This window comes from Lepisma saccharinum, chromosome 20, assembly GCF_977018435.1.
Source record: "Lepisma saccharinum chromosome 20, izLepSacc3.1, whole genome shotgun sequence".
NCBI lineage: Eukaryota > Metazoa > Arthropoda > Insecta > Zygentoma > Lepismatidae > Lepisma > Lepisma saccharinum.
Window position 1 is genome coordinate 24,968,601 of NC_139248.1, and position 26,838 is coordinate 24,995,438.

Here is a 26,838-nt window from a genome sequence, read left to right on the forward strand (position 1 = left end):
AAATATGAGAAAACAGGTGTTGATTGGGCATCGTTCTGTAGGGAGGTGGTAGAGCATTACTTTTATAAGGAACGTCAAAAGATTGGAGGTGTGGGGAAGATTGTAGAAATTGATGAATCAAAGTTCGGAAGAAGAAAATACCATCGTGGACATTGAGTGGAAGGACAATGGGTATTCGGATGCGTGGAAAGAGGAAGTGGACGATGTTTTTTGCTGCCTGTAGGAAAAGAGAGACGCTGAAACTTTAATATCAGTTATTAAGGACTGGATTTTGCCCGGAAGAACCATAATTTCGGACTGCTGGAAAGCTTACGACCTACTATAGAATGAGGGTTACCAACACCTAAAGCATCAACTTCGTCGATGAAGCGACTGGAGCGCACACGAATACTATCGAGTCCACATGGAGGAAAGCGAAAGTAACATTGAATGCATTTGGAACAAAGAAATTTTTTTACGCTGGTTATCTTGCGAAATACATGTTTATGAAAAGTTGCCTTGAATTACGAACGGACCGGACTTTGGATTTTTTTAAACTTGCTGGAATTTTGTATAATCCAACAAGCTCGGAGGAGAATGGCGATAGTGACGATGACAGTGTGGAGGGAGAAGATGTTGTGGATTGCGGCTTCGAATAGAGGTAAGTTTGGCAACGTTGCGGTTCCTAGAGTGTTGTACGAATAGTTATACCAATTGCATGGAGCGTTCATTTGCATGTGAGAAAATGTCGTCTTCAATAGTGTGGATTACAGGTTTGTTCCACGATTCATTGACGGTAAGGATAGGTTACGTTAGTTACAATAACGGAAATATCTGCAATTTGTTTGAAATTCGGTGTACTTACTAATTTTGGTCGGGTAATCATGAATGTGCAGTTGAAATTTGGCGCTTATTTGGGGGCAGGTGAATCCGGTCAATTTCTAACATGCCTTTAACAGGGACTCTATAGAGAAAGCCGGGGAGCCGGAGCGGAGGCGGGGCCGCGGTAGCGGTAGGTCAATTACCCCAGGGGTGGAGCCCGGAATCGGTGGGAAATTCGGACTCAAAAATTTCAAACTGCAATATCTGACCTTCAGTCGGCTATAAATTGGTAAATAGTTCTTTCCGCGCTCCAGATGTATGTTCTTCACAATTAGCATCACATAATGTTCACCAAAACAAAACAAAACAAAAAAAAAAAAAAAAAAAGTCTGAAATCGAGGGTGTAGAAATAAGAACTTAATTTAGATTATTTTGCTATTTCCACGTGTGAGCGCCAAATTTTAACTGCAGATTCGTGATTAGGGGGCCAAAATTAGTGAGTATGCCGAATTTCAAACAAAATGGAGAAATTCCCGATATTGTAAAATCGCTCCAAAAAGGTTCTTTACGGTCCAGAACCCATTTACGCTTGCTGATTTTCTCTCCTGGACCGGAATTGAATTTAATTAAAATTCCTGGACCTTGAACAACACTGATACAAACCCCCTCCCCACATACATACATATAAATTATACGATATACATATTTGTACTGTTATTAAAAGTAAAAATAAAATAAATTAAAAATATATTACTCCCACTGTCCCATAATTGTAGTCCGGTATGCCAAAATGGTGACTTTTTGTTTGTTATTTTGGATACTTGATCGGCAAATTTGTACTGATCCTTGAGTAATAATGTTGTATGGTTTATTCCCGTGTTACCAATGTCACAGTTTGCCTATCGGACAATTATTATGGGACAACAAACAAAAGTGTACCGGACAATTATTATGGGACAGAGGGAGTATTAATTACCCCCAAATAAATAAATTTGTAGCTTTTAAATATATCAAATAATATTATAAAGTAGCAAACTACGTCCTTTACTAACTGGTTAAAGATGTTAATAAATTATGAAATAGTTGAAGGGATTTTATTATGTGTAAGTTTTTATTATGTTTTTGCTTTATGTTAATATAAATCAATTATATTTCATAGTTATTATTGTTTTGCATTCTTGTGCGTAATGATGTAGATTTGTTAATGATCTATTGAGAGAAAAAAAAGCATTGAACACTCACAACTATACTAATTGTGTATGTATTCGATATTATTCTTAGTACAGTATATTTGAAATTAAAAGTAATTGTTTATCTTTTGTTTGTTATAACAAAAAACTCTCTCCCCTAAAATTTTTGGTGGGGGGGATTTTTGAGGCCAAGATTGTTTGGGGGAAATCCCCCCCGTCCGCCCAGGATTTCGCACCCTGTCCCCCCTCTTCCAAACTGATTCTAAAGGCCGCCCCCATTGCCGCGATTAGCCACAGGTAGGTAGAGAAACTGTCGTAATAACCATACTAAAAATCAATAACAAGTCAATCAAATCAAACGATCCCCCATTTTTGTGTGAAAATATGTAGAAGTGGCAGCTAAACTATAAAATTTTGTCCCCCCTAAAAATTCCCATGACGCGCTGCGTCATGAATCCCCCCTGTGGGTACCCCTGCCACTACCAACGGAAATTGACAGTGTTCCAATTGAAGAAAATGAAGGGGGGGGACCTTCAGAGCTACTAATCAGTGGTGTGACTAGAGTTGTAGATGCCCTTCCCTTTTTTTGCCCTAACATTATGGCATCTTATTGATAAGCCTTGTTTACAAAGAAAAATGAAACTGTCCTTGCGCCCCTCAGTTTTGGCACCAAATCGTCGTTAACGATTTCAACGTATAAGTGATGTGTTGCAGCATGGTGTCCTTCCTACTTCCTGTAGCCTCATTTCAGTAAATTTTGGCGCAGTAAAATCGTCCCTGTATGTATAGTTGAAAATTAACAGAAAAAGGCTTTTTTGAGGATCATGGGAAACCGTTTATCCGTGGCTTTTTTTGTTGCTTGGGCTTCTTTCGACTTTTTCTTTTGCAAAATTTGGCATTACATCAGTGGCGTATGCTGGGTTTAAAACCTGGGCTATCGTTTTATCATAATGTTCAAATGGGAGGCTCTTTTTCGTTCAATTTCTTCGATTTTAAGGTGGTGTGACATTGTGATTACAATTTACTAATAATTATAAAAATAACACTGTTTCATTAATATAAAAACAATAAGGAAAACATTTCAAATATTTCATGGTTATTTATAAAATATAGAGGCCCATATTGTGAAATATTTATGCAGGCCTACGTGCGAGAATAAAATATACGCGTATCATAAACTTCTTACCATGAATATTTAATTTGGACAGGAACTCCATTTCTCTCTTGACAACCTCTGTGGTAAAATGTTTTTTTAGCACAGCGCACTACAACGCCAGGGGACCCGAGTTCAAATCCAGGCATGGACATGGGTATTCTTTGTGAATGACCCTTCATGAATTTCATCGTATCGTCACTCATTCTCATCGTCGCGATTAACTAAAGTGGCAGAAGAGCAACGCAAAATAACAAATCAAATTCATTCTTCTCTTCTTTGCGATGCCAGAGGCCTGCATATCTTCACGATTTGAAGTTTATCCTCATGCAAAAGCAGAGTAAATTGTTTCGGAAATAGTTCGTTAATTATGTCATTCATTTTCATTCACTACACGACGCAGCACAGATCATTCAAAACATATATACGTAATTCACGCACTCAATACACTTAAGAAAATCCACACATTAAGAAAACTAATTTTCTTAAACTTCCTTCAACACGATTTCCACTCGCAAAATGTCCTTTGTCATCTCCGGCCAGTCAGTCTACCCCAGCCAGTCATAAACAAAGCAGCAGAGGGGTTGAAAACATCGTAGAGCGTGGTTTGTTGGTTGAAGGTCAGCGGCCTGTGAGTTTTGCATGTGTTCGATGGGACAGTGCTGTTTTGGCCTAGAGGACAAATTCCCTATCACATGCCAGCCACTCTTTTCCCGTTCCTGTAATAGTAGTTTAGTTTCAAAATTTCCCTTACCTGGAAAAAATCCCATTCTGGTTAGCGCATTGGCATCGCTGTAAGGTTTTACCGCCGTTGTAAAACGAAGAGTTCCCTGTCTAAGAAGCCACTACAAATACGTCACCGACCGCCTCCAGGCGCTGGTCGGGGAAGAACTTAACCGCTGAAGTCTGGTGGTAGTTTTAAATTAAAAAAGGAGTCCATCCCCATGACTTATAGAGCGAGCACAAGGAAAACAAACCTTGGACGAAAAATCCCCGCGCACCCTTTTCTTCTGTTCAGCTCGGGCCATAAGGAAGCATGGTCCACTCTCCCCCTCCTCTCCTCGCGGGAGTACGGTGCACAGGAGTCGCAGGTTTTATACTATCATTTTTTCCCGTGGTCGTTGTTTGAGAGTGAAGCATCAGTCACATTTGATAGTCGATTATTTCCTGTATTTAATCTGGGCTTCGGCGATAGCCTATGTAGCCTAGAATATACGCGCCTGCATTACATATCTCAAAACTCACAACTGAAACTGTAGGTTAGCCGAAGTTGACAAAAAAGCCAAAATATTAATTTTTTAAAAACATTTTTTCAGAAAAAAAAACACATTCTAAAAGTTTTGCACCTCTTGACTTTAGAGCCATTCACAGCGATAAATGAAAATGCTCGTACCGTTTCATCCTTCGTTCAGTTTCATTCTTCAGTAACAGTCACGTTCATTTTTGAAACCTCTTTCACACTCAGTCGTTGATATTGGAAGTCTGTAGTTTGCAGAAAGTTCAGCAAAGCACCTAGAGCTCATCTTAATGTTTTTGCATTCGTTGCGAACTGAGCAGTCCCTTTATATTTTAACCTTACCACATAACAAAAACAAAGTGATTTCTTTGTTAACATACACGTCCTGTTTCATTTTCTGGTTACTTTCCGTGGTTCAAAACCATGCTGCTTTCAATATTCCATGATCTTCAAATCTGGAATTGATGTTTATCAGTAAGTCCCTGAAGGAAATGCTTCCGAAAATATGATTTTTTCCTCATCGGCTTCAGATATTTCAGTTAGTGGTACATTCATAAATGCTCTGTTTTGAAGAAAAAAAAAGAAGAAAAAACATCCTACATATTTTATACTTTGTCGGGGGTTCTCTTTCATTGAAGTTAGTGGTTTTATTGCCACAGCCCGTTCCTGCCATGCAGTAGTTACACTAGCACTTCTCTGTAGAAGCAATGAATGTTTGAGGAAATCTAATACAACATGGAGAAGACAAAGTTCTACTACAAATATCTACAGTCCAGCAGAATTAACTTGAGAGAAATGGCCGCTCGGTGAGTAATGCAACTGCGCTCGAATTGGCTAGAGCGGGGGACTTCCCGCTGTAACGGGCCAACGGAAACTCAACCCTACTCTAGTTTCCATTGGCCCGTTACAGCGGGAAGTCCCCCGCTCTAGCCAATTCGAGCGCAGTTGCATCACTCACTGAGCGGCCATTTCTCTCAAGTTAATTCTGCTGGACTGTAAGTTGGTACCGTCTTTAGCATTTCTTTGCACTTCTCTTTCTTTTCAACTGATAGCTGCGGTGAGCTCATGACTCAAATAAATGTACAAGGGCTGGATAATTATGTATTACTGCCGACATAGATTGATAACATGCCACCCAACACATGCCAAACATTTTGTTAATTTCTATCATTGTTGTTGCCACTGCTTGACCAGTCTCGAACAGATCCTTTGATTTTTGGTATTTTGACTGAACTTCAAATAAAGTGCATCATTCATAAAAGATTTAAAGTGAAATGACTATCTTTCTTTTCACAACAACGTGAACAGCAAGTTCGAATATATGACTCAAACAGTGTGACTGAAATGCCATCCCAAAAAATAAGAGTACACAATCAGAGGGGGTGGGGGGGGGGTTCTTTCCCTGGTTGGGAATGAAAATATAAATGTAGAGCCGGGGATGAAAAGCGTAGAAGGGGGACATTCCCTGGCTTCTCCCCTTCAATTGGCATTGTTCCTTTTATGCTACAAAAAAGCAATAAAGCCTCTTTCTTGTTGTGTTTCTTGTTAATAACTTAAATAGGGTTCAGTTAGTTCATATTTCAACAGAATAACCAGTGGCGGCGATTGGGTTCCAAAACAGTTTACTTTCCATTGGTAAGTAACATTTGGCATAGTTCTGGGGCAAAAGGGGGGGAGCAACCCCCTCCCCCTAATCGCCATCACTGAGAATAACCAAAGTAAAGCATGTGTTATATGAAAAAAAGAGTGTAACATGCAAGAACCAGGTTGTTTTTTTCATATTTTACCATTTAATCTGAAGAAAAACTGAAATGGTTCCACAGTTTTCAAAATTCGTGTGAAAGGTCACACACGTATACCTAACGACTAAATTTTCCCCAAACTTTCAAAGCTTTTTCTTGAATGATGCGTGTGTAAAAGTTAATAACAAAATAGAATTATAACACCATTAAGCCTTGTTTCCATGATTTATGAAAAACTAAATATGCTGACCAAGGCAGTAATTTATTTTATTAAAAACATAAACTAAACGTAACGTTTCAACCTTCTAGCAAGGTCTTCTTCAGACTCTGTATCAAGTACAAAAGTAACAAGATACAAAAACAGGGCATTATATATACACAAATATTACTCCCTCCAGACTATTTTAGAAAGTTGTTTGGAACTTTCTAGCAGGTGACTTTCACTTTCCAACTTTACTTTCACCTAAAAGGTTAAACACAATTACTTCAATATAGAATGTGGTTGGACTTTTAATCTCACGCTCTTTTCCCTTCATTTTTCTTCCTTCTCCTCTCCTCTTTCTCTCTTGTCCTTTCCACTCTTTCTAACATCATCTTCCATTCTTTGTTTAACTTCAATCCCTCATTCCAGTTCATTGTGTCTTCTTCACCTTTCTTCTCTATTTCCTTGGCTTCTTTCCATTTTCTCACTAGCATTCTCTTCTCCCTTCCTATCTGCTTAGCCTCATCCCACTCTATGTCATGTCCTGTTTCTCTCGTGTGTTTAAATATTGCATTTCTTTCTCTCTTAAGTCGTACATCATCCCTATGTTGTTTCAACCTGTCTTTCAGCCTCTTTTTCGTTTCTCCTATGTACACACTCTGACATTCTTTACATTTCACTTCGTAGATAATCCCTTCCTCTTCCTCTTCTCTGTTTTCCTTTTTCTTGTTTGCATTCCTCGCTATTCCTAAGATGCTTCTCCCTCCCTTCCTGTAAGTTTTAATTCCCGCTTTCTTAAGCACTTTGCATATCTTTTCTGTGGTCTTCCCCATACTCCTTATTCCAAACCTTCTCTTTTTCTTTCTCTTCCTCTTTTTCTTTCTCTTCCAATTCTTCCCTGCCCGTTTTCTTCCTTCTTCTGTTTATGTCCAGTCTATCCTGCTTCTCATAGCCATTCTTTTCCAGCTGTTTCCATAGGCTATTCATTTTGCCTTCTTTTTCACATTCTTTCATGCATATTTTCTTGATTCTGTCCTCCATATTCTTTATAAAATTTATTTTTGTCACCTCACTTACATCACTTCTTTTATGGCAGAATACCCCTGCTGCACACTTCTTCTGATGCCAAGCGGTTTCAATTCCTTGTCCTCTCTTCCTTTTCATCAATATATCTAGAAAGCTTAACTTGTCTTCTTCTTCTATTTCAAGTTCCAATAATATCCCTCTTTCTTCATCTTGTATTTCTTTGGCAAAAATATCAAGCTGCCTCTTCGTTCCCTTCCATATGCCAAAACAATCGTCTACATATCTGCAAAACAGAATTATTTTGTCACCTCCTTTTTCTATCACTTTCTTTTCCCATTAATTCATAACCAATTCAGCCAATGCTGGGCTTAGACTGGAACCTATATTTAGTCCTTCACTCATTAACATTATTTTATCTCCCATTATACTGTAACCGTTATTCCAAATGGTTTCCAGCGCCTTCACTACCCTTTCACTATCCCATTCTCCTATAATTTCTTGTCCCATTCTCTTTTTAATAATGTCCAAAACGTGTCCCCTCTTGATGCTCGGGAACATACTTTTCACGTCTAAGCTAAACATTGTCGTCTTCATCTCATTTAACTTAAGTCCTTTTATGAGGTCTACTACTTGTTCACTGTTCTTAACTGCTCTGCTTTCTTGCTGTGTTACTAACACGTCAATAACTTTCTTTAATTTCTTTTCTAAGGGTTCCAAAATATTGTTTCTGCAGTTCATTACTGGTCTTAACTTTATCTCCTCTTTGTGTATCTTTGGAAAGCCTTTCAAACTTGGTAGTCTTCCTGTCTCCTTTATGCATTTCTTGAATCCTCTCCTCCTACAGTCTTTTATGATTCTTTCTTTTATAGTTTGTTCTTCTCCTTTTCCACAAATCTCCTCATATCCATTTTCTTTTAGGTCTTCAAACTTCCTCTCGTACCATTCTCTTTCCATCACCACAATTGCTCCTCCTTTATCTGCCTGCTCTATCACCACATCATTTCTTTTCTTGATTTTCTTCATCCCTTCCCTTTCTTTTTGACTCAAATTATCTACTTTTCCTTGTTTTCCCACTTCTTTCTTCAGTATGGCTGCTGTTCTTCTTCTAATCTTGTCTCTTTCTGGTTCTTCTTTTATATGGAGCACTGCTTCTTCAATGTCATATATAACTTCCTCATAATCTACATTTCTTTCTTTAACTTTAAAACCTCTTCCTAGTTTTAAAAAAGCTTCCTCTTCTTTTGTTAGGTCTACATTCCCTATTACCACAACTCTTCTTCTTCCTCTTCTCCTCTTTCTTCTTTCCATCCTAGTCCCTCTCCTTTCTTCTTCAATTTTATTTTCATTTTCTCTCTAAATTTCTCCTGCCAGATTTTCATTTCATGAAATGTATATTCTCTCGTAAAAATGGTGAGACCATCTTCAATAGCTTTTTCAATTCTTGTCAGGTTCTCCTTTATTATCTTTATCTCCTTTCTTCTTGCCCTTATTTCATTCCATATCAGTTCTTTTTCCATTTTCTGAACCAATATCCTCCATCTTCTGGTGTTGCAAACCACTCCCTTCTTACTTATTTTTAATCCTTTAGGCGCTGTGCCTCTCTCCAAACATTTTCTCAGAAACTTCTCTTGTTCGTCTTTGTGTATTTCTTTCCTCTTCAAGTCCTTCCAGTTGTTAATTTTCCTCATCAGCCTTGGAAAATGTCCAATTATAACACCATTAAGCCTTGTTTCCATGATTTATGAAAAACTAAATATGCTGACCAAGGCAGTAATTTATTTTATTAAAAACATAAACTAAACGTAACGTTTATATATATGCATTTCAGTACTCTAACTGTATGAAATGTAAAAAAAAAAAGACAGTTGTGCTATTCACTCGCATGGTGGATTGAGTAATAGTCTCTCTCCAATGATGACATTCTTTACTACTACCAGTGGCGTGCGGTGATAAATCAGGCAGGAGAACAGGTCACCTGCACTTGCCCTCCCCCACCCCCACATGGGTGTCTTAATAATGCAGTAGATCAAGTAAAATTCAACCCTTAATGAAATGAACCAAATACATATACGATACATATACTATATTACAAATTGTCAGAAGTGACAAACATGAAGCACGTTAAAATTATGACAATAATAATTATAAAGCAAATGTGATATAAATAAAACATTAGAAATAAAATTGTTGATGCGCAACAAAGAAAAATTTGATAATATAAATTTATGCGTGATCAGAGGGGGAAAAATAATGTTTTGTCGGAACCTGTTTCATCTCTTTATTCGTAGATTAAGTTGATGTTTTTTCATAGAGTTGAGTATTCTTGTAATTCAAACGTCCTCAATGCAATAATGGCACACAGATGGCAGAGTTTTTTTCATGACATTCGCTAGATTGGTACAAGTTGTTAATGTGACAAAACCCGACCTGTTCCACACTCCCTTCTCAGGATCAAACAAGGACAACAATATTATTTGCTGGGGGTGTGCGGGATCCCTAAAAGTCGGGAAATACCGAATGGTCATTTTAAAAAGTCGTTAATTCTCGACGTTTTCTGCATTGTAAATTTCTGGAACTTACCGGAAATTTAGTTTTTATTCCAGAAATGCAAAAACAATCACTTAATGTGAAAATAACGTGTAGAATTCGAGATTTCCAAAGTTTCGGGAAATTTGGAACATTTTCCGTCCCGAAAGTTTCCCGACATTGTCGGGAAATTGCGAATTTTTCCCGTCCCGAATGTCTGGATTTAAAAAGATTCCCGTCCCGACCCAGAAAATTCTGTCCCGCTCACCCCTATTATTTGCCACTGGAAGAATATCCAGTTAATCATTTTACAGAGTTGTAGTAACTCGTTTGAAAATGCCTTGTGTACGATTTCGTTTTAGTTTCTAATTCAGTTAGGATGTGTGTTGGTTTGTTTGTATTTTCTGCAAAGTTCAATGAACTAAAGGCTTTCGCCCTCAGCCGATCGACCATACAGCACTCGCAACATTCGCTTTCTTGTCCTTGTTGGTGGAACAAGTGGATGTGAGCTGTTCCCTCAGAAGCTATTTCCCAGCGTTTAGCCAAGGCATTTAGCAGACGCTTAGTCTGTAGAACATTTTTCAATTCGTTATGAATGTCAGACGCAAGTTCTCAACGAGATTAGGAAGTTATAAGACTTTCGACACTCAAAAGTATCACTTATGACGCGATTAAACTTCAGCACATAGCAAAAACTGGAAGAAAAGCGAATCCGCAATACCTCTCTGAGGGGACAGCTAGTGTGTTCAGGTGCCGTGGGGATCGTTTACCTTCGTGCGTGGTCGGAAATACTCGGCGTCAGACAGTAGAGGGTGAGAACCATGATGCGTTGGAAGGTGAGGTGACTTAAACAAACGTCAAGCCACGGTGAAATATTTTCTTCAGCGTTACTTTTGGAAACGTTAATTTCGGGAGAAGTGTTCTTATGTTAATATAAATAATTTAAATAGCTCAAAAGCGTGATAAGTAGGAGGGAACAGCCTGTTCCCTCTGTTCCATGCAGGGACCGCCACTGACTACTACCACCACCATTATAATAATCATGATGGTTATTATCAATGTTGGATCTACAACAAGACCGTACTTGAAGCGAGCATTCTCCGAGTATGGTCTTCGAGTGCGGTCTTCAAGTCGTGGACTGGAAGTGTTGTCTTTCGAATTGCACTTGGACTGCAGCGCCAAATACGATCAGTAGATAAAACTGAGTACTCGTTGTTTTCCTCGCGTTTTAAACTTTTTTTTCATCATAGAAATCACATAGCAATTTAGCATTTTCAAATGTTCGTACACATACATTTCCACACATTCGAAGAACTATAACCAACAACATGCTGGCCATAACGTATATCTACCTGTGTCACTGGCTTTCTACTTCCGCGATTTTAAACAAATGAACAACGAGTGCGGAAACCACGTGACCTAGTCACCAATCATCTGTACTGCAAGCTGTGCATTTGCGTACTTCTGTTCTTGGCGCTTTCGAACTGTACTAGGTGACGTCACTTCCGCTAAGACCATACTTCAAGTCTGTACTTTGTACCTTTCGGACAGACCCTACGCCTTTAGGGGGCCCTTAGCCATTGACATAGTAGAGGGTTCGTATATGCGTATGTAAAAAATAAACGTAGTTACTCAGGGGTACAGATACAAATACAATATATACAGGTAAAGTTCTCTGTGCATATAACGGCGTGCCATGAAGGCGCATTTAGTGTATGTATATGGGGTTAGGGCCCCACATATTTTCGATGTCTGACATCTTGGAGGTGATGTGATCAGCACCAGGCTCTGGCCGCCTTTACCCCCCTTCCCACCGCGTACCATTTGATTTCAGGCTGGGTGGGCCCTGGAGCTGCTTTAAACGGGGACAAAGGTGGAACAATTCCGACCTTAGAATCTCCCACCCCGGTCTCCCAGGCTAGAATTTCACGAGAAATGCAGTGATGAAGGTTTCTTCAACTTATTAATCAGGAAAAGTTAGGATTGCCTGATTGTAACAAATGTATCATTTTCCAGTTGTGAGAAAATAAAACAGTGTCGCACATATACAGGGTGTTTCGTAAGTTCGTTTACAACGCTTGGAAGGTGATTGTACGAGTGAAAATAAGGTGGAAAGTTCATGTAACGAAATTCCGGAAACGGCTTTGTTGCCGAGTTATTGACGTTTGAAAACGTGGGAAAATGATTTTCCGAAGTGAATAATGACAAAACGGCTTTGTTGCCGTCGTCGGTGTTGGGCGGTCCACTAAGAAATTGGGTACGCTCTTGTCAAAAAATCACGCGCCAATGTTGTGCAATCCCTTATTCCCCAAAGGACGCGAACGAAGATGTTGACGGGAGTGGGGTGGGTGTGCGTTCTGCGTGACCTGGTATCGACGAAAATTGGCATATGTTGAATGGCACCAAAAAACAAAGAAAATTTCCTGAACGAAGGGCACCATGACGTAAAAACGAAAAAAATGAACTGTCATAGGTTGCATACCCTGAAGGGCACACAGTATGCTTAATGGAGATGTGAAGGGAACCTCATCACAGACGGTTTTCAAAGTGTCCACCATGTACTTCCAAGCAGAGGCGACAACGGCGAATCAAGGATTGTCTAGTGCGACCCAACAACCCCGGCGTTTCTGCTATCGATGCTGCAGCTACATTGATACGGGCAACAAGGTCCTCGGCTGACACGACAGGTGTTTCGTAAACGAGGCGTTTCATCTCTCCCCAGAGGAAGAAATCCAGTGGCGTAATATCAGGCGATCGAGGTGGCCATGGCACAGGCCCTCCTCTGCCAATGCACTGGTTGTGGAATACGGTATTGAGGAAATGGCGCACATTCCGATCGAAATGTGCGGGTGCACCGTCATGTTGAAACCACAGTCTTTGTCTCAGTGCCAAGGGCACGTCCTCTACTAGTTCAGGCAAAACCTCACTGAGAAATGCTTGATAAGTGGGTCCAGATAGGCGAACAGGGAGAATGTATGGTCCAATCAAATGGTCATGCAGTATCCCGCACCACACATTCACTGCAAATCTGTGCTGATGATGTGCTACTAGCAGTGCATGTGGATTTTCATGTTCCCACACATGACTGTTTTTACTATTGAACTCACCAGTTTTCGTGAAGATAGCCTCATCAGTCCATAGTACCGTATTCTGGAAATTGGGGATAGTTTCAATTTGATGAACAAACCATTGGCCAAAGTCCCGAGGTAAAAGGTCTTGCACTTTCTTCAATTTGTACGGGTGCATCCCCTCTTCTGCCAGGACTCGCCACACATTCACATGGGAGGTGTTTCGTTCGTGGGTTAGTGCGCGAGTACTGGTGCCTGGATGATCCATCACTGCAGTTAGCACATCTTCCACAAACCGTCGTGTTCGCACACTTCGCGGTCGTCCTACTTCTCGACGAGGTGGCAACACTGATCCTGTTTCCCGAAGTCGAGTGTCTACAGTTTGAAATAAGATGTGCGATGTAACACCCTATTTGGAAAACGTGCCCCATACAGACGCCTTGCAGCACGGCTATTACCTCCAGCCTCCCCATAAATCAGATGCATGTCCGCCAGCTCTTAGGACGTGTATGCAGCCATCCCTTACACCGGGCTACAAGTGTTTATGGCCGTTAACACTAGTACACTTCACAGAACACGATGGGTTGTGGCTAAGAATTAACACGTAACACAAATAGGTCAAATGTTTGCCCAACACTACTGTCCAAGGACCTCACGTCTTTCCATTCAACCGTGAATGTTTAACAACCTGCTGCTGGCACAGCACCTGAAGCACGAATGGCACAGACACGTGCGCTCCTTCATGAGGAAACCTACACTGCTGGCGCCCCTAGCGGGAAATGTGGTACACCCATCTGCCCTTCAGGGTATGCAACCTATGACAGTTCCATTTTTTTCGTTTTTACGTCATGGTACCCTTCGCTCAGGAAATGTTCTTTGTTTTTTGGTGCCATTCAACACATGCCAATTTTCGTCGATACCAGTTCACGCAGAACGCACACCCACCCCACTCACGTCAACATCTTCGTTCGCGTCCTTTGGGGAATCCCTTGCGCCGACATTGCACAACATTGCCGCGTGATTTTTTGACAAGAGCGTACCCAATTTCTTAGTGGACAGCCCAACACCGACGACGGCAACAAAGCAGTTTCCGGAATTTCGTTACATGAACTTTCCACCTTATTTTCACTTATACAATCACCTCCCAAGCGTTGTAAACGAACTTACAAAACACCCTGTATATTGCGTCACAACGGGCGAAACCGCAGGGGCCATGGGGGCCACGGCCCCTCCAGTTCTCGTTTGCCCCCTCCCTATATGGGGCAAGCAAGGTAATTTTTCCAGGGGGGCAAAGGAGGCATATTTTCCCCCATATAATAGTGATGCCCCTCAAAAAACACTATTTCTGTCTGAAATGATCATGTTTCTTCAATGAATTTATAATATCTAACATAAATTACTGTGACTGACATCCATGGACCCAATATATAACTTTCAACATATTATATAACTTTTGCACACAGATACATCGCACACAAGTGGGAAATTACGCAGGATGATTCTGCTCTGAAATGGGCAGAATCAATAATGTTGAACTATCACTTAGTCTGAGTGTGTTTCTTGTGCTTGTGCGTTTACTATTTCAGTATTTCCTTTTTCAAATCGACAATGAATTAAGGAAAACTGTTGGTAGATTATGAATGGTGTATTATGACTGGGTGGACAGTTGCGATGCCAAAAATCGACCTCGTCTGGATGAAAATTTTATCTTGGACCTTCCATTTTTTTTATTTATTATTATTTTTTTTTGTAAATATGTGTAACGAACGATATTAAACTCCTATGAAGGATGTAAGAATGAGTATTATAAACCGAATATGGTAACCAAATTCTCAGTAAAAAGTTAAATGTAAAGTATTAAGTTGTATAATTACATAATCACAGGAGTACATTGATTATTTTGTCCAGCTAATAAAGTTCGATGTACCCTGATATATATGTTTTGTTACAAAAGCTGGTTATTATAATTACAATTCCTCAGAGGTTAACTCAAGTGTATTACGTCCCAACAAAAATAAATATATAAATAAATAAATAAATAAAGCAACTTTGCCCCCTCCCCCCGCAAACATAATGAAATCAGTATTTATGCTTTACTTAGATTTGTCCCCCCATCTCTAAAGAAATCGGCGCCTATGCACATCACCAAGCACGTCCGGAAGGGGGAGGAGCCACGCCCCCACTCCCCGGAAAATGAATGTCCGCCTAAAAATTACATATTTCACACAATTTAATTTTGGTCACAGTAATTTATGTTAATTATTATAAGTACGTTGAAGGAGGATAATAATTTCAGACTTAAGCAGTGTTTTTTTTACAGGGGGCATAACTATTATGGGGGAAAATATGCTTCCTTGACCCTCCTGGAAAAAAATCCTGCGGACGTCCATGCACATCAACCCCATCCCATTTAAAAATTTTGAGTTCAATTCAATATGGCAGACGTTCATGACTAATTCTACCCAACCTAACTCATTTACTTTTTATAGGGGTGTTAAGGGACTTTTGATCACCCAGTAGGCCCTTGTTGTATATGACTTTGTCAACACGAGATTCAAGAATTACACACACACATGCATCATATAATATAATTTATGTGCATGGAGGTAGGTGGGCCTTTGGTAATATTTTCAGTGGTCAGAAGTAGCGAGCTACTTGTAGCGTCGCTACTGTAGCTAGCTAGAAAATTTGTAGCGGTAGCTGTAGCGATGCTACATTTTGAAAATTGTAGTTGTAGCGGTAGCGAAGCTACAAAATTCCTGTAGTTGTAGCGAAAATTTCGCTACAGCTACATTTTTTCTCAGCATTTTGAGGTGAATTTTGAATGTGGCAACAGCGTCAGAAAAAATCGACAGTAACCCTTAATTTTGCAGGAGGTTCATAAAGACAGTCTATTACATGGAGATACAGATTATCTAGATTGTAGATTTTAGATATCTGCGTAATTTATTTAATTGGTATCTGAATAATTCAGATATCCACATAACTAACCGACATATATGAATATGTTCCTGCTAACAGCTACGTTTTTTTAGCTGCATCGTTATTTTGGGGAGAAACATGCCTCGTTTGCTGCACCACTGGAAAAAAGTGCCTCGTTTGCGTCACCCCCGGAACAAACACTGTGGATATTCATGGTGTAAGAGACACCAAAATGTCATTAATTGCTGTGAAAGACACAACTTGCAGTGCAAGAACGAGCGATGGATTCTCCACTGCAATGACAAGGGAATAGTGCTAGCAATAAATGGCTCAGTACGTTAACAGCATCGATCATCGTCAGTATATAGGATCTCACCAGCAAGAAATTATTGTTACATGAATGATAGTCTCTGGAATTACAATTAATTTTGCGATAGTATTTGTTCACAAATTTTAAAATTACAATACGTTTAGAACACTCAGGTTTACACGACAGTTTCCTCAATAATTTTATCATATTGCAAAAAAGTATGTACGAGTTATTGACTTTCCTGCAGAAACGACAATTTTCTTTAGTTAATATACATAGTTTTCAAATTTATGAATTTCTCCTACTTTTGCGTCACTTTTCTGTAAATTTGCTAATCATGACATCATCATCATCCTTTGCCGTTTTCTGCCTCTGGCTGGGTCGGCATAGAAGTCAAACTTCTCCATTTTTTCTTGGTCTTTCACCACTCCTCTCTTTCCAAGGTGTTCCAATCTTGTCCTCTTCTCCTAACACTCTCCACTATCTGCTCTTTCCACCGACATCTTGGTATCCCCCTTGGCCTTATTCCCACTCCTTGTGCATTGTAAGCTCTTACTGGTAGTCTTTCTGCATCCATCCTCTTCATGTGTCCGAACCATCTCATCTGTGCCTGATCTATTCTGTCCTGAAGCTTCGCCACACCCATTGTCTGTCGGATCTCCTCATTCCTTATTCTATTCCTTCTAGTCTTCCTCAAAAGACTCCTTAAAAATTTAATCTCCACTGAATGCACCTTTTCTTTGTCTCTCTATGTCATTGTCCAAGTCTCTGCTCCATTCATAATTATTGGCTCATAGTATGTGTTATACAGATGGGGGACAAAATAATACGAACACCTGTGAAAAAGTATGCCACATTTCACACCACCTGGCACTGAAGTCTGCCACCTAGTGGCTGTGAAGGGGAAGGTATTAGTTTGCCAACAGCAGTCATTGGTGGTGCATTCGTCTATCATACGCTCTCAAGAGACACTGCAATGTCAGACCTGACAGAGTTCCAGAGCATGATTGTTGGAGCACGTTCAGCTGGAGCCACGGTGACTGAAACCTCGAAGCTTGTTGGGTGTGCAAGGAGCACAGTATCAGCTGTTATGACAGCGTACACAACACAAGGTAAGATGGCGTCTTCAAAGCACAACAGTGGACAAAAGACAAAGCTTGCTGCTCGGGATGGGAGGGTGTTGAAGCGCATAGTGGCCCGAAAGCACAAGCAATCGTTATCCGAGATAACATTTGAAATGAACAGGCATCTCCAGGATCCCATTTCAACCAAAACTGTCAAAAGGGAACTCCCATGCTGCAAACATTCATGGCCGAGTGGCAATTCGTAAGCCATTGGTGACATCACGTAATGCTGTCAAGCGACGCCAATGGTGCAGAGCTCACAGAAGTTGGTCCCCACAGCAGTGGCAACAAGTCATCTGGTCTGATGAATCAACATTCACGTTATTTCAGACCACGGGGCGCGTTTATGTGTGGAGAACGCCTCGAGATGCATTTCATCCTGACTGCCTCTTGCCGACTGTGAAGCATGGAGATGGGTCCATTATGGTATGGGGCGTGATATCTTGGCATGGTGTGGGACCACTTGTTTTTCTGCATGGGAAGATCAATGCCAGTCACTATCGCAGCATTCTGGGGGATCATCTCCATCCTTTTGCCAGACTTTATTTCCTGGGGACCGACCGCTTTTTCAAGACGACAACGCTCCTATCCACACTGCTGGGTCTGTCCAAACATGGTTTGAAGAACATGACGATGAAGTAGGACATCTTGAATGGCCCCCACAGTCTCCTGACCTGAACATTATAGAACATTTGTGGGGATATTTGGAGTCCAAACTTCGTGCTCGAAGTCCGCCTCCAGCCACACTTTTGGAATTGGAGACTGTTCAGGAGGAAGAATGGCTCCATATTCCCTTAAACATTGTGCATGACCTCTATGCGTCCATCCCACGTCGCATACAAGGTGTACTTCAGTCACAGGGGGGGTCCAACCCCCTATTAATAAAGATTTTCTCTACATTCACAGGTGTTCGTATTATTTTGTCCCCCATCATGTGTATTACCTTCTTGCATTTCATAGGTACATCCCTGTCCCATATTAATCTTCGAATGCTTTGATATAGTCCACCACCCATTTGTCCTCTTCTGTTTACCTCCTCATCTATTCTTCCACTTCTCTCAATCATGACAATGAGGATGAATGCTTTATTTAATTATTCTCTTATCTATAGTCGCTTTCTGCCACTTTCGGCTAATTGTGAGAACGAGGAAGAATGATGAGTGATGTACAGTGTGGGGAATGGAGGGGCAGGAGGATCCCATCCTCCCAACTTGGCATCTTTCCTAGTTTTTGTTTTGGGTCCATTTTATGCATAGATAAGCTGATCGAGACTGGATCCTAACCACTATGTGCCTCCGCTGGGTATCGAACCTGGGGCCCTTTTGTAGTTGAAGGGCTCCAGGTACTTTTCATTTAAAATGCTGACTTCATATCAGTCTATAAAAAATGAAATATTTATTCTCAAGAAAAATATGTTGATGTGAACATAAATATGTAATCCTACCAAATTTTATTTGTGTATAGTTGTAATAATTAATTTGGGTAACACCCTAATTGCAATATTCATATATGAAATTTGAATTGATATGGCACTTGCATAGGTATGTTATTCTCAAAAACTATAGTAAAAATAAGTAACTGAAGAAACACTGCTATCAAAATTATCGAATGACTGGAATCATGATAACAAATAACAGAATCTATTTACCAGTAGTAGGGGATTTTTTAATACCAATATGGTTGTTTTCATTTTTTTATGCAGAAGTAGCGCAAAAAGTAGCGAGTAGCGAACAGGAGTAGTGTAGCGAGCTACTTTTTGGTAAATGTAGCTGTAGCGAAGCTACATTTTGGAAGAGTAGCTGTAGCTGTAGCGAAGCTACTTTTAAAATGTAGCGTTCTGATCACTGAATATTTTGCAGCTTCAGCTGAATGAAAGAAAAACAAAGTTTCTTCAGAAGCTCTCGAAGCGTAGTTTGTTTGTAAGGGAAGTCTGATATTAGTTTTAGTTGTGTTAATAAATAATTCACAGACACTTGGTGCGCATCCTTTAGAAAAAAAATTGTAAATCTCTCTCCTAACAAAATTGCAAACAAACTCGTCCACTTTGATTTTTTTTCTTTTTATTACCGGGCTTCTTTGGTGTAACTCGGCCTCTTTGTGTATGATCTTTCTAATTTCAAAATATTAGCTGTCTCCGATATTGGTCCTCTTCCTGAATTATTCCTGGAGACATATTCGTGCATACAAATTCTTGAGCTTGCTTGTTCAGAATTTTCTTTCTTTTCCTCAGCACTCTGGAACTGCTGCTGCTAGTACTTGGCTGGGGGTCACTTTCGTCAGTTAAATTCTCCTGCGCAACAACGTTTGCTAAATCAACCTGGTTTGCAACCCACAGTCTCCACATGCTAATAACAAAACCAAAATCTAATATAAAAACTAAAAGCACACTATAACAAAGCAACAACACAGCACCATAACACAACAAAGAAATAACACAACACAACACAACTAGTTAAGAAAATCAACCCCGCACGTGGTTATGGTGCAAAAATAACGAGGCGCTCACGCACCTGCCTGCTCCGCCTTGCAACTACAAGAAATGTAAAGAAAATGTGGCAACAACGTCTGAGTGCACATGCTTATCGGGAGCATTTGGCTATTGTTTCCAGTGTTAAGTGTCATGAAAGGGTTGCCGATGGGGATATAATGAACGCGCGGACTTTACATGGTGATGTGTGGTCAGCTCGACAAACTCCCGGACTTTACATGGTGATGTGTGGTCAGCTCGACAAACTCCCAGTTGTTGTAGGTTTTCCATGAACAGGTTATGCTACTCATTTGTAGTTCTCCAATTTCCTCATGATGGTGGGAGGTCATCAGTCCCATACACTGGTCAAAATCTCCAGAGAAGAGTTGTTACTCTTCCTTCCCCCAGGAAACTCGAACCAAATGACAACCCGTATCCCGAGCACAAAGCCTGATGCCTTAATTTGCATAGCCATGATGTGGGATGCCAGTTTCAATAATAAATTTTTCCTGGATATTTTACCAAAATACTGGTATTTATAAACCTTAACGAAATTTTCTTATGGTTATCAAAATTTTATTATGGTAGTATTGTTAATGGTAAATAATTGTGCAAAATTGTCATGTGTGTCGAAGCACCCCAAAGTTTTAACCCATTCATTCGGAGCAACAATGTAAATGTAATACTATACAGTATTGTTGTAATAAAATACCAGTATTACTGTTATGTGTGCACCTTAAATTGGAAATATTTTTTTCTCAAAAGCTGAAGAAATAATTTAGGTGCATCTTATGTTTTATAGTGTCTTGAATTCAAAGAAATATGGTAGTTGCCGATTCTTTCTGTGTAAGAGATCAAGCATTGGTTTATTTTTAGTACTTTTACTTCCTCCCTACAGAATTAATGTTACATTTCTGCTAATTTTCTCTTTTGTTCTTTATAGTATGAATAGTGGTGTAACTGCAAAGCAAAAAGAGCAGTCAAGTCCCTCATGTAATGAAAATGAACAGGTGGAGACTTTGCACACTTTACCAAATTTGGAGCTAGAGCTGGATGAAAGTCCTTATGGTAAGTTTATGAAGATGAACTTGTTTAACCTGATCCTTGCATGATATCAGAACTTGTACGAGGGTCGTTCAAGTCAATCGGGGACTTTTTTTTTTTAAGAAATAGAAGAACAAATTTCAAAGTGTGGTAACTGCATTTATTTTTCCACATAACCTGCTGCTACAGTTATACACTTATCCCAGTGTTTAACTAACGCCTGGAATGCTTCAGCATAGAAAGATTTATCATTACGGCGGAACCATTGTAGGACAGCATTCTTCACTTCATCATCAGTGTTGAAATGTTTCCTCCAAGGAATTCCTTCAGGGGTCCAAACAGGTGAAAACCAATTAGCAATAAGTCAGGACTATAGGGGGGTGTGGTAATAACTCCCAGCCAATTTCCTGGATGTTTGGAATGTGCGTTGAGCGGTATGCGGTCGTGCATTGTCTTGCAAAAAGAGAACACCCTTTGTGATGAAACCCGGACGTTTCTTCCGTAAACACTTATGCACATCACACAGAACATGGCAGTAATACTCACTGTTGATAGTGACACCATGGGGTAAAAAATCAACGTGAATAATCCCCTGTTTATCCCAAAAGGCACATTCCACGCGTTGAATGTTCCCAGGAATGACTGCCGTGGGCCGTGATCCACCACGACCGGCATCGTCAGTAATAGAGATATGGCCATCTTTGAAGCGCTTACACCATTCAAATGTCTTACTGCGACAGAGTGTCTCATCACCGTACTGAGCCTGAAGTCTTCTGTAAATTTCTGCAGGTTTTCTGTCCTCGTTCACTAAAAACTTCATCACAACACGCTGTTCCACGTAGACGTTCACACTGTTGTCCGCCATCTTGAATAACGGTCTATGCAGAAGCGTGGGATATGAGCGCCACCTACCAGTAACAGCACACAGATGCCATTTACTACTGCATACAAAACCTCCAGCCTAGGCGTCTATTTAAACCTGGAAAAAAAAAAAAGTCCCCGATTTACTTGAACGCCCCTCGTATAATTTGTTTCTTGAATGTGTCAAGTCAGATCTTGTTTCATCTGATTCTTGAACATTATAAGAATTTGTTTTGAGAAATAATTTATGTAATAAATTATTTTAAAAACTACTGAACATGTTCAATATAGTTTGGGGGAAAACTGTTGTTAGCTATTCTCACCTGGTATTGAGTAGGGGAGTATGTATGAATTTAATAATAGTGATAATTGACTTCCCATTGTAGTATATAATATGTTGTCCCACATATTGTGGATATTGTTGATACAAAAAGAATAGTGAGTGCCAAAATGCCACAAGTGCGAATATGTGAACATTTTAACAACTTAGTTGTTCAGAATATATCTAAATGCTAATAATATAAGTATTTATTCCCTTGCAATTATACTTGAGCCTTGCTTTAAAAATGTATATTAGATTCATATAAATGATTATTCAGCATGTCATTTAATCTTGAAATCTAGTTTTGATACATGATGATGGTTATTGAAAATTACCATTCTACATAATTCCCCCAGATACTCAGGCTCTGGAAAGGTATTGGCTCATGTCAGTCATACTTTTTTAAACCAGTACCACTAGTATCAGTTGCTCCTACCTTCAAATTCTGCTACCTTGTATATGGTAATAAGCTAAGAATGATGTTGGGGTGAATTACCATTTACATGTTGTAAATAGTAACAGATGATGTATTTATAGATCTCTTACATGGTGTGGAGATTGATGATCAGGGAACGGATTTATATGTAAATACATATTTATGTATGAAGCTGAAATCAGTTATATTTTAGCTTATCTTTGCCCATCATGGCATGTAGACTTGAAAAATTTGGTTTTCATTTTCCATATTTGTACATATATTAGGGCTTGGCTCATATTTTACATATTATTTCCATATTTCAGAATATTTCTCAACATTCACACAATTCACACTTTAAATTCCCATTTATTTACAATTGTTGCCAACAATAGAGAATGAGGGCTCAAGCATCATCTCCTGGCTGTTACAAACTTTATTTTGGCAACATTAACTCCACACATTACTACATATAATAAACAATTCCATTGAACAGGGTATTTTCCCAGACAGGCTAAAGATAGCTGTTGTTAAACCATTACTGAAGAAAAATGACCCAAAGGATTTATCAAATTACAGGCCCATTTCGCAACTCTCAGTCTTCTCAAAAATTATTGAACATGCAATAATGATGAGAGTAGAAAATTTCTGTAGTAAACACTCAATCTTAAGCTTGTCGCAGCATGGTTTTAGGTCTGAACGAAGCACGAAAACAGCATTAGCAGACTTAGTAGAATGTGTCACACAATCGCTGAATAATTGTAATCACACGGTAGGAGTCTTTTGTGACCTATCAAAAGCTTTCGATTCTGTAAATCACGAGAGATTGCTGTGGAAACTTCAAAAACTTGGTATTCGTGGACTACCACAAAAGTGGTTTCAATCTTACCTTACCAATAGAAAGCAAATTATAGAAATCGCTCACACCACAGCAAAAGGATATGTAACACATCAGCACTCCACCATGAAAAGTGTAACATGTGGGGTGCCTCAGGGAAGTATTCTTGGCCCTCTTTTGTTCCTTATGTACATAAATGATTTACCAAATGTTATACCCGAGGCAAATGCAATATTATATGCTGATGATACAAATATTATTGTAACAGACACTTCCAAAGATGCTCTACAATCTAAGGCTAATAACGTATTAAACAAATTAGATGACTGGTTTTTAAATAATAATCTACTCCTCAACAGCAAAAAAACAAATTACATTACATTTTCTACAATCCAAACCAGAAACCAAATAAGCCTCAATCTAATATCTGGGAATACACAACTAGAGCCTAAAAAAAATTCAAAATTTCTGGGTATCATTCTGGATGAACACCTTAGCTATACAGAACACATAAACACGCTACAATCAAAATTAAGTAGTGTGTGCTATGCCCTTCGAGAAATGGTAGACATCTCAAGCACCCAAACTGTCAAGTGCCTTTATATGGCAAACTTTGATGCTTTACTAAGATACGGGATTATGGTTTGGGGTAACAAGGGCCACTCCAATGTCCTTTTTATGCTTCAAAAAAGAGCTATAAGAATCATAGCTGGAGTAAAGAAAACTTATTCATGTAGAACTCTTTTCCGTAAACTTAATGTGTTAACTCTTCCCTGCATATACATTTATGAATGCTTAATTTATGTAAAGCAAAATATTTCCAACTTTGCCACAAATGAGGAAATACATGGCCTAAACACAAGAAATAAAGACAAACTTCACATAAAACACTGCCGCCTTAACTTATGTAAGAAAGGTCCCTTAAACTCTTCCATAGAACTCTACAATAAACTACCACAAGATGTGAGGAAAGAACCAAAATTGATGATATTCAAGCACAAGATAAAATCAATGCTTCTGAAGCATGTTTTTTATTCTATAGCTGAATACATGGAAGCAACTTTTACATAAGACAAATGTACATAATGCAGTATAATCACATATTTTTCTTGTAAAATTAAATGTCAAATGAAAGTGGATAATTAGTATCTCCTAGAAGTAGGCTGCAATGTTCTATATCTTCTCATGTTATATTTTTTTTGTGATTTTTGACATAATACGAGAGTAAAACCTAATTTTTTACAATTTTTGGCTATATATTTTGTATTTGTAAAATCTATTAATGTAGTATTGTATTGTAATGTAAGTATTGACATGTCCTATATTACCATGTACTGTAATTTGTACACACCGGTAGTCCTTGGACGCAAATAAACTAAACTAAACTAATAGTAGACATTGCAAATTTGAAATACACTCCCATCACTTCTTGCGATATTGAACACAATTTAAGTCAATACAAATCCATCTTAAGAAACAATAGAAGGAAATTCACAGTTGAACTTACAACAACAACAAAATATTGTTTTGGAAACATAGAAAAAAACACATTTTGTGTTGGTTTACAATTAATGTCAATGTAAGTGTTTGCATTTTATGCATATCGTGTAGTGTCTTATATTATTAAAACGGTGAAAATAAATTAATATGTATCAGTGGCGTAGCGCAGTTCCCTGCCCCTCCCCCCCCCCCTGGCAAGTAAAATATTGGGACCCCTTTAATGAAAAAATAATTATCGAGAAATAATTAGCTAGTGCCACTCCCCCCCCCTCCCAAGTTGTAAAAGAAATTAACTTTTATCTGAAATACTTTTCCTTCCCATTTTTTGTTATCGTCTTTATATATATTGTAGCGTGACGTCGGGTAAGGTACGGGATCGAGTCACGCCGGGACGTAGCTCAGATAAATACAGTAGGTCTTAAGTTTGACTTGGCTAACCACCTCTACCCTTAAGGAGGCTGATGAAGGATTGTTGGGAGCCTGTGTTGTTGAACGCTACTCACCCCTTGCTGTTGGTCTGGCCCTCGGCTTCTGGCGTCGGCGACGGTGACAGGTGTCCGCTGGAGAGATCGAAGATGACGATAAGAGACGGCAGGCAATTCGGCGACTTGTTTTATTCTTGCAGATTCTTCGGTTGGCTTAATCCGGACTGCTATGGACTTCTCGCTTGTTGCCGCCTCGTACTGTCGCGATCTCTCAGCAGGCCGTCGTCCTCTCACTTCGCTCCAATATCACCACCAAACTGATCGACGAGAAGAGGACGACGGCCCTGCTGAGAGATCGCGACAGTACGAGGCGGCAACAAGCGAGAAGTCCATAGCAGTCCGGATTAAGCCAACCGAAGAATCTGCAAGAATAAAACAAGTCGCCGAATTGCCTGCCGTCTCTTATCGTCATCTTCGATCTCTCCAGCGGACACCTGTCACCGTCGCCGACGCCAGAAGCCGAGGGCCAGACCAACAGCAAGGGGTGAGTAGCGTTCAACAACACAGGCTCCCAACAATCCTTCATCAGCCTCCTTAAGGGTAGAGGTGGTTAGCCAAGTCAAACTTAAGACCTACTGTATTTATCTGAGCTACGTCCCGGCGTGACTCGATCCCGTACCTTACCCGACGTCACGCTACAATATAGACCTTCTTGAAACTAAATCAGGATGGTCTGAATCTCGAATAAATAAATGGAAGAAGAAATTAGAAATATTTTCTCTTCAATGCAGCGACACACAGGCAGGATTCTTTTTTTTTAAGGAGGGGGAGGCTTCCTTCACACTGCCAAATAATTTGTTCGTGATACTTTGTATTTTTTGCTTGAAACATTTTTTTTAAATTAGGTTACATGTAATGCACAGATAGTAAAAAAAAAAAAATACTCTTTGGGAGAAGTGTTTAATGGATAGTAAACACTCCTTTTTTGGACTCTGATGTGGATGCACCTTCAGCCCCAAAAACCATCGAAAGACTGCATCAGGCCAAGGTTCAATGTAAGAGCCGCTCATATTGGTCTCCTAATACTAATACTGAATCAAACTTAACCATTTCAGTTATGGGGGTTGAACTGAACCTGTAGAGTGTCTGCTACGACGAAATAGCAGCGAGGGATATATAATCAAGCGGCGATGGGACTCTATTCACAGAAAATTTGTCCCTCAATGAAATGCCGATTGGAAAGACTGGACTTCCCAAAAGGTTGTTACCACACGGGCATGGTGTTAGTGGACCTTAATATTATTATTCATAATTCATATTCTTAATTTTAGATAGACCACTGATATTTCTTAAAGACTTTTTCATGAAACAAGACCAGTTTCAGTGCTGGCAATGTATGAGTGAGGGGGGAAAAGGGACACAAGGGGATGGTATCCCCCCCCAAGCTAGGGTAATTTGCACAAACGTCTCCTCCACTTACTGCATTGTCTTGAAGTTGACCCATACAAGGATCCTTCCCAGTTCCTTCTATCACCAAACTCCAACAAGCAAATACACAGCTAGGAATTTTCACTTCGAGTACTGTAGATCACAAAATTCTGACACACTGGAAAAGAACTGGTTCGACAGAAATGTCACAGGAATTTCAATATGTAAGAAAAATGA

General features: G+C 39.6%; 1 protein-coding gene across 1 annotated transcript in view; it reads left to right on the plus strand.

Annotated features, from left to right (window-relative positions):
* Positions 1-26,838, plus strand: part of ndl (serine protease nudel) — a 114,844-nt gene that overhangs the window by 10,289 nt on the left and 77,717 nt on the right. The window contains exon 2 of the mRNA XM_083142257.1: positions 20,712-20,836. Coding sequence (XP_082998383.1) covers positions 20,712-20,836 — 125 coding nt within the window. The remainder of the gene's footprint in view (positions 1-20,711; positions 20,837-26,838) is intronic.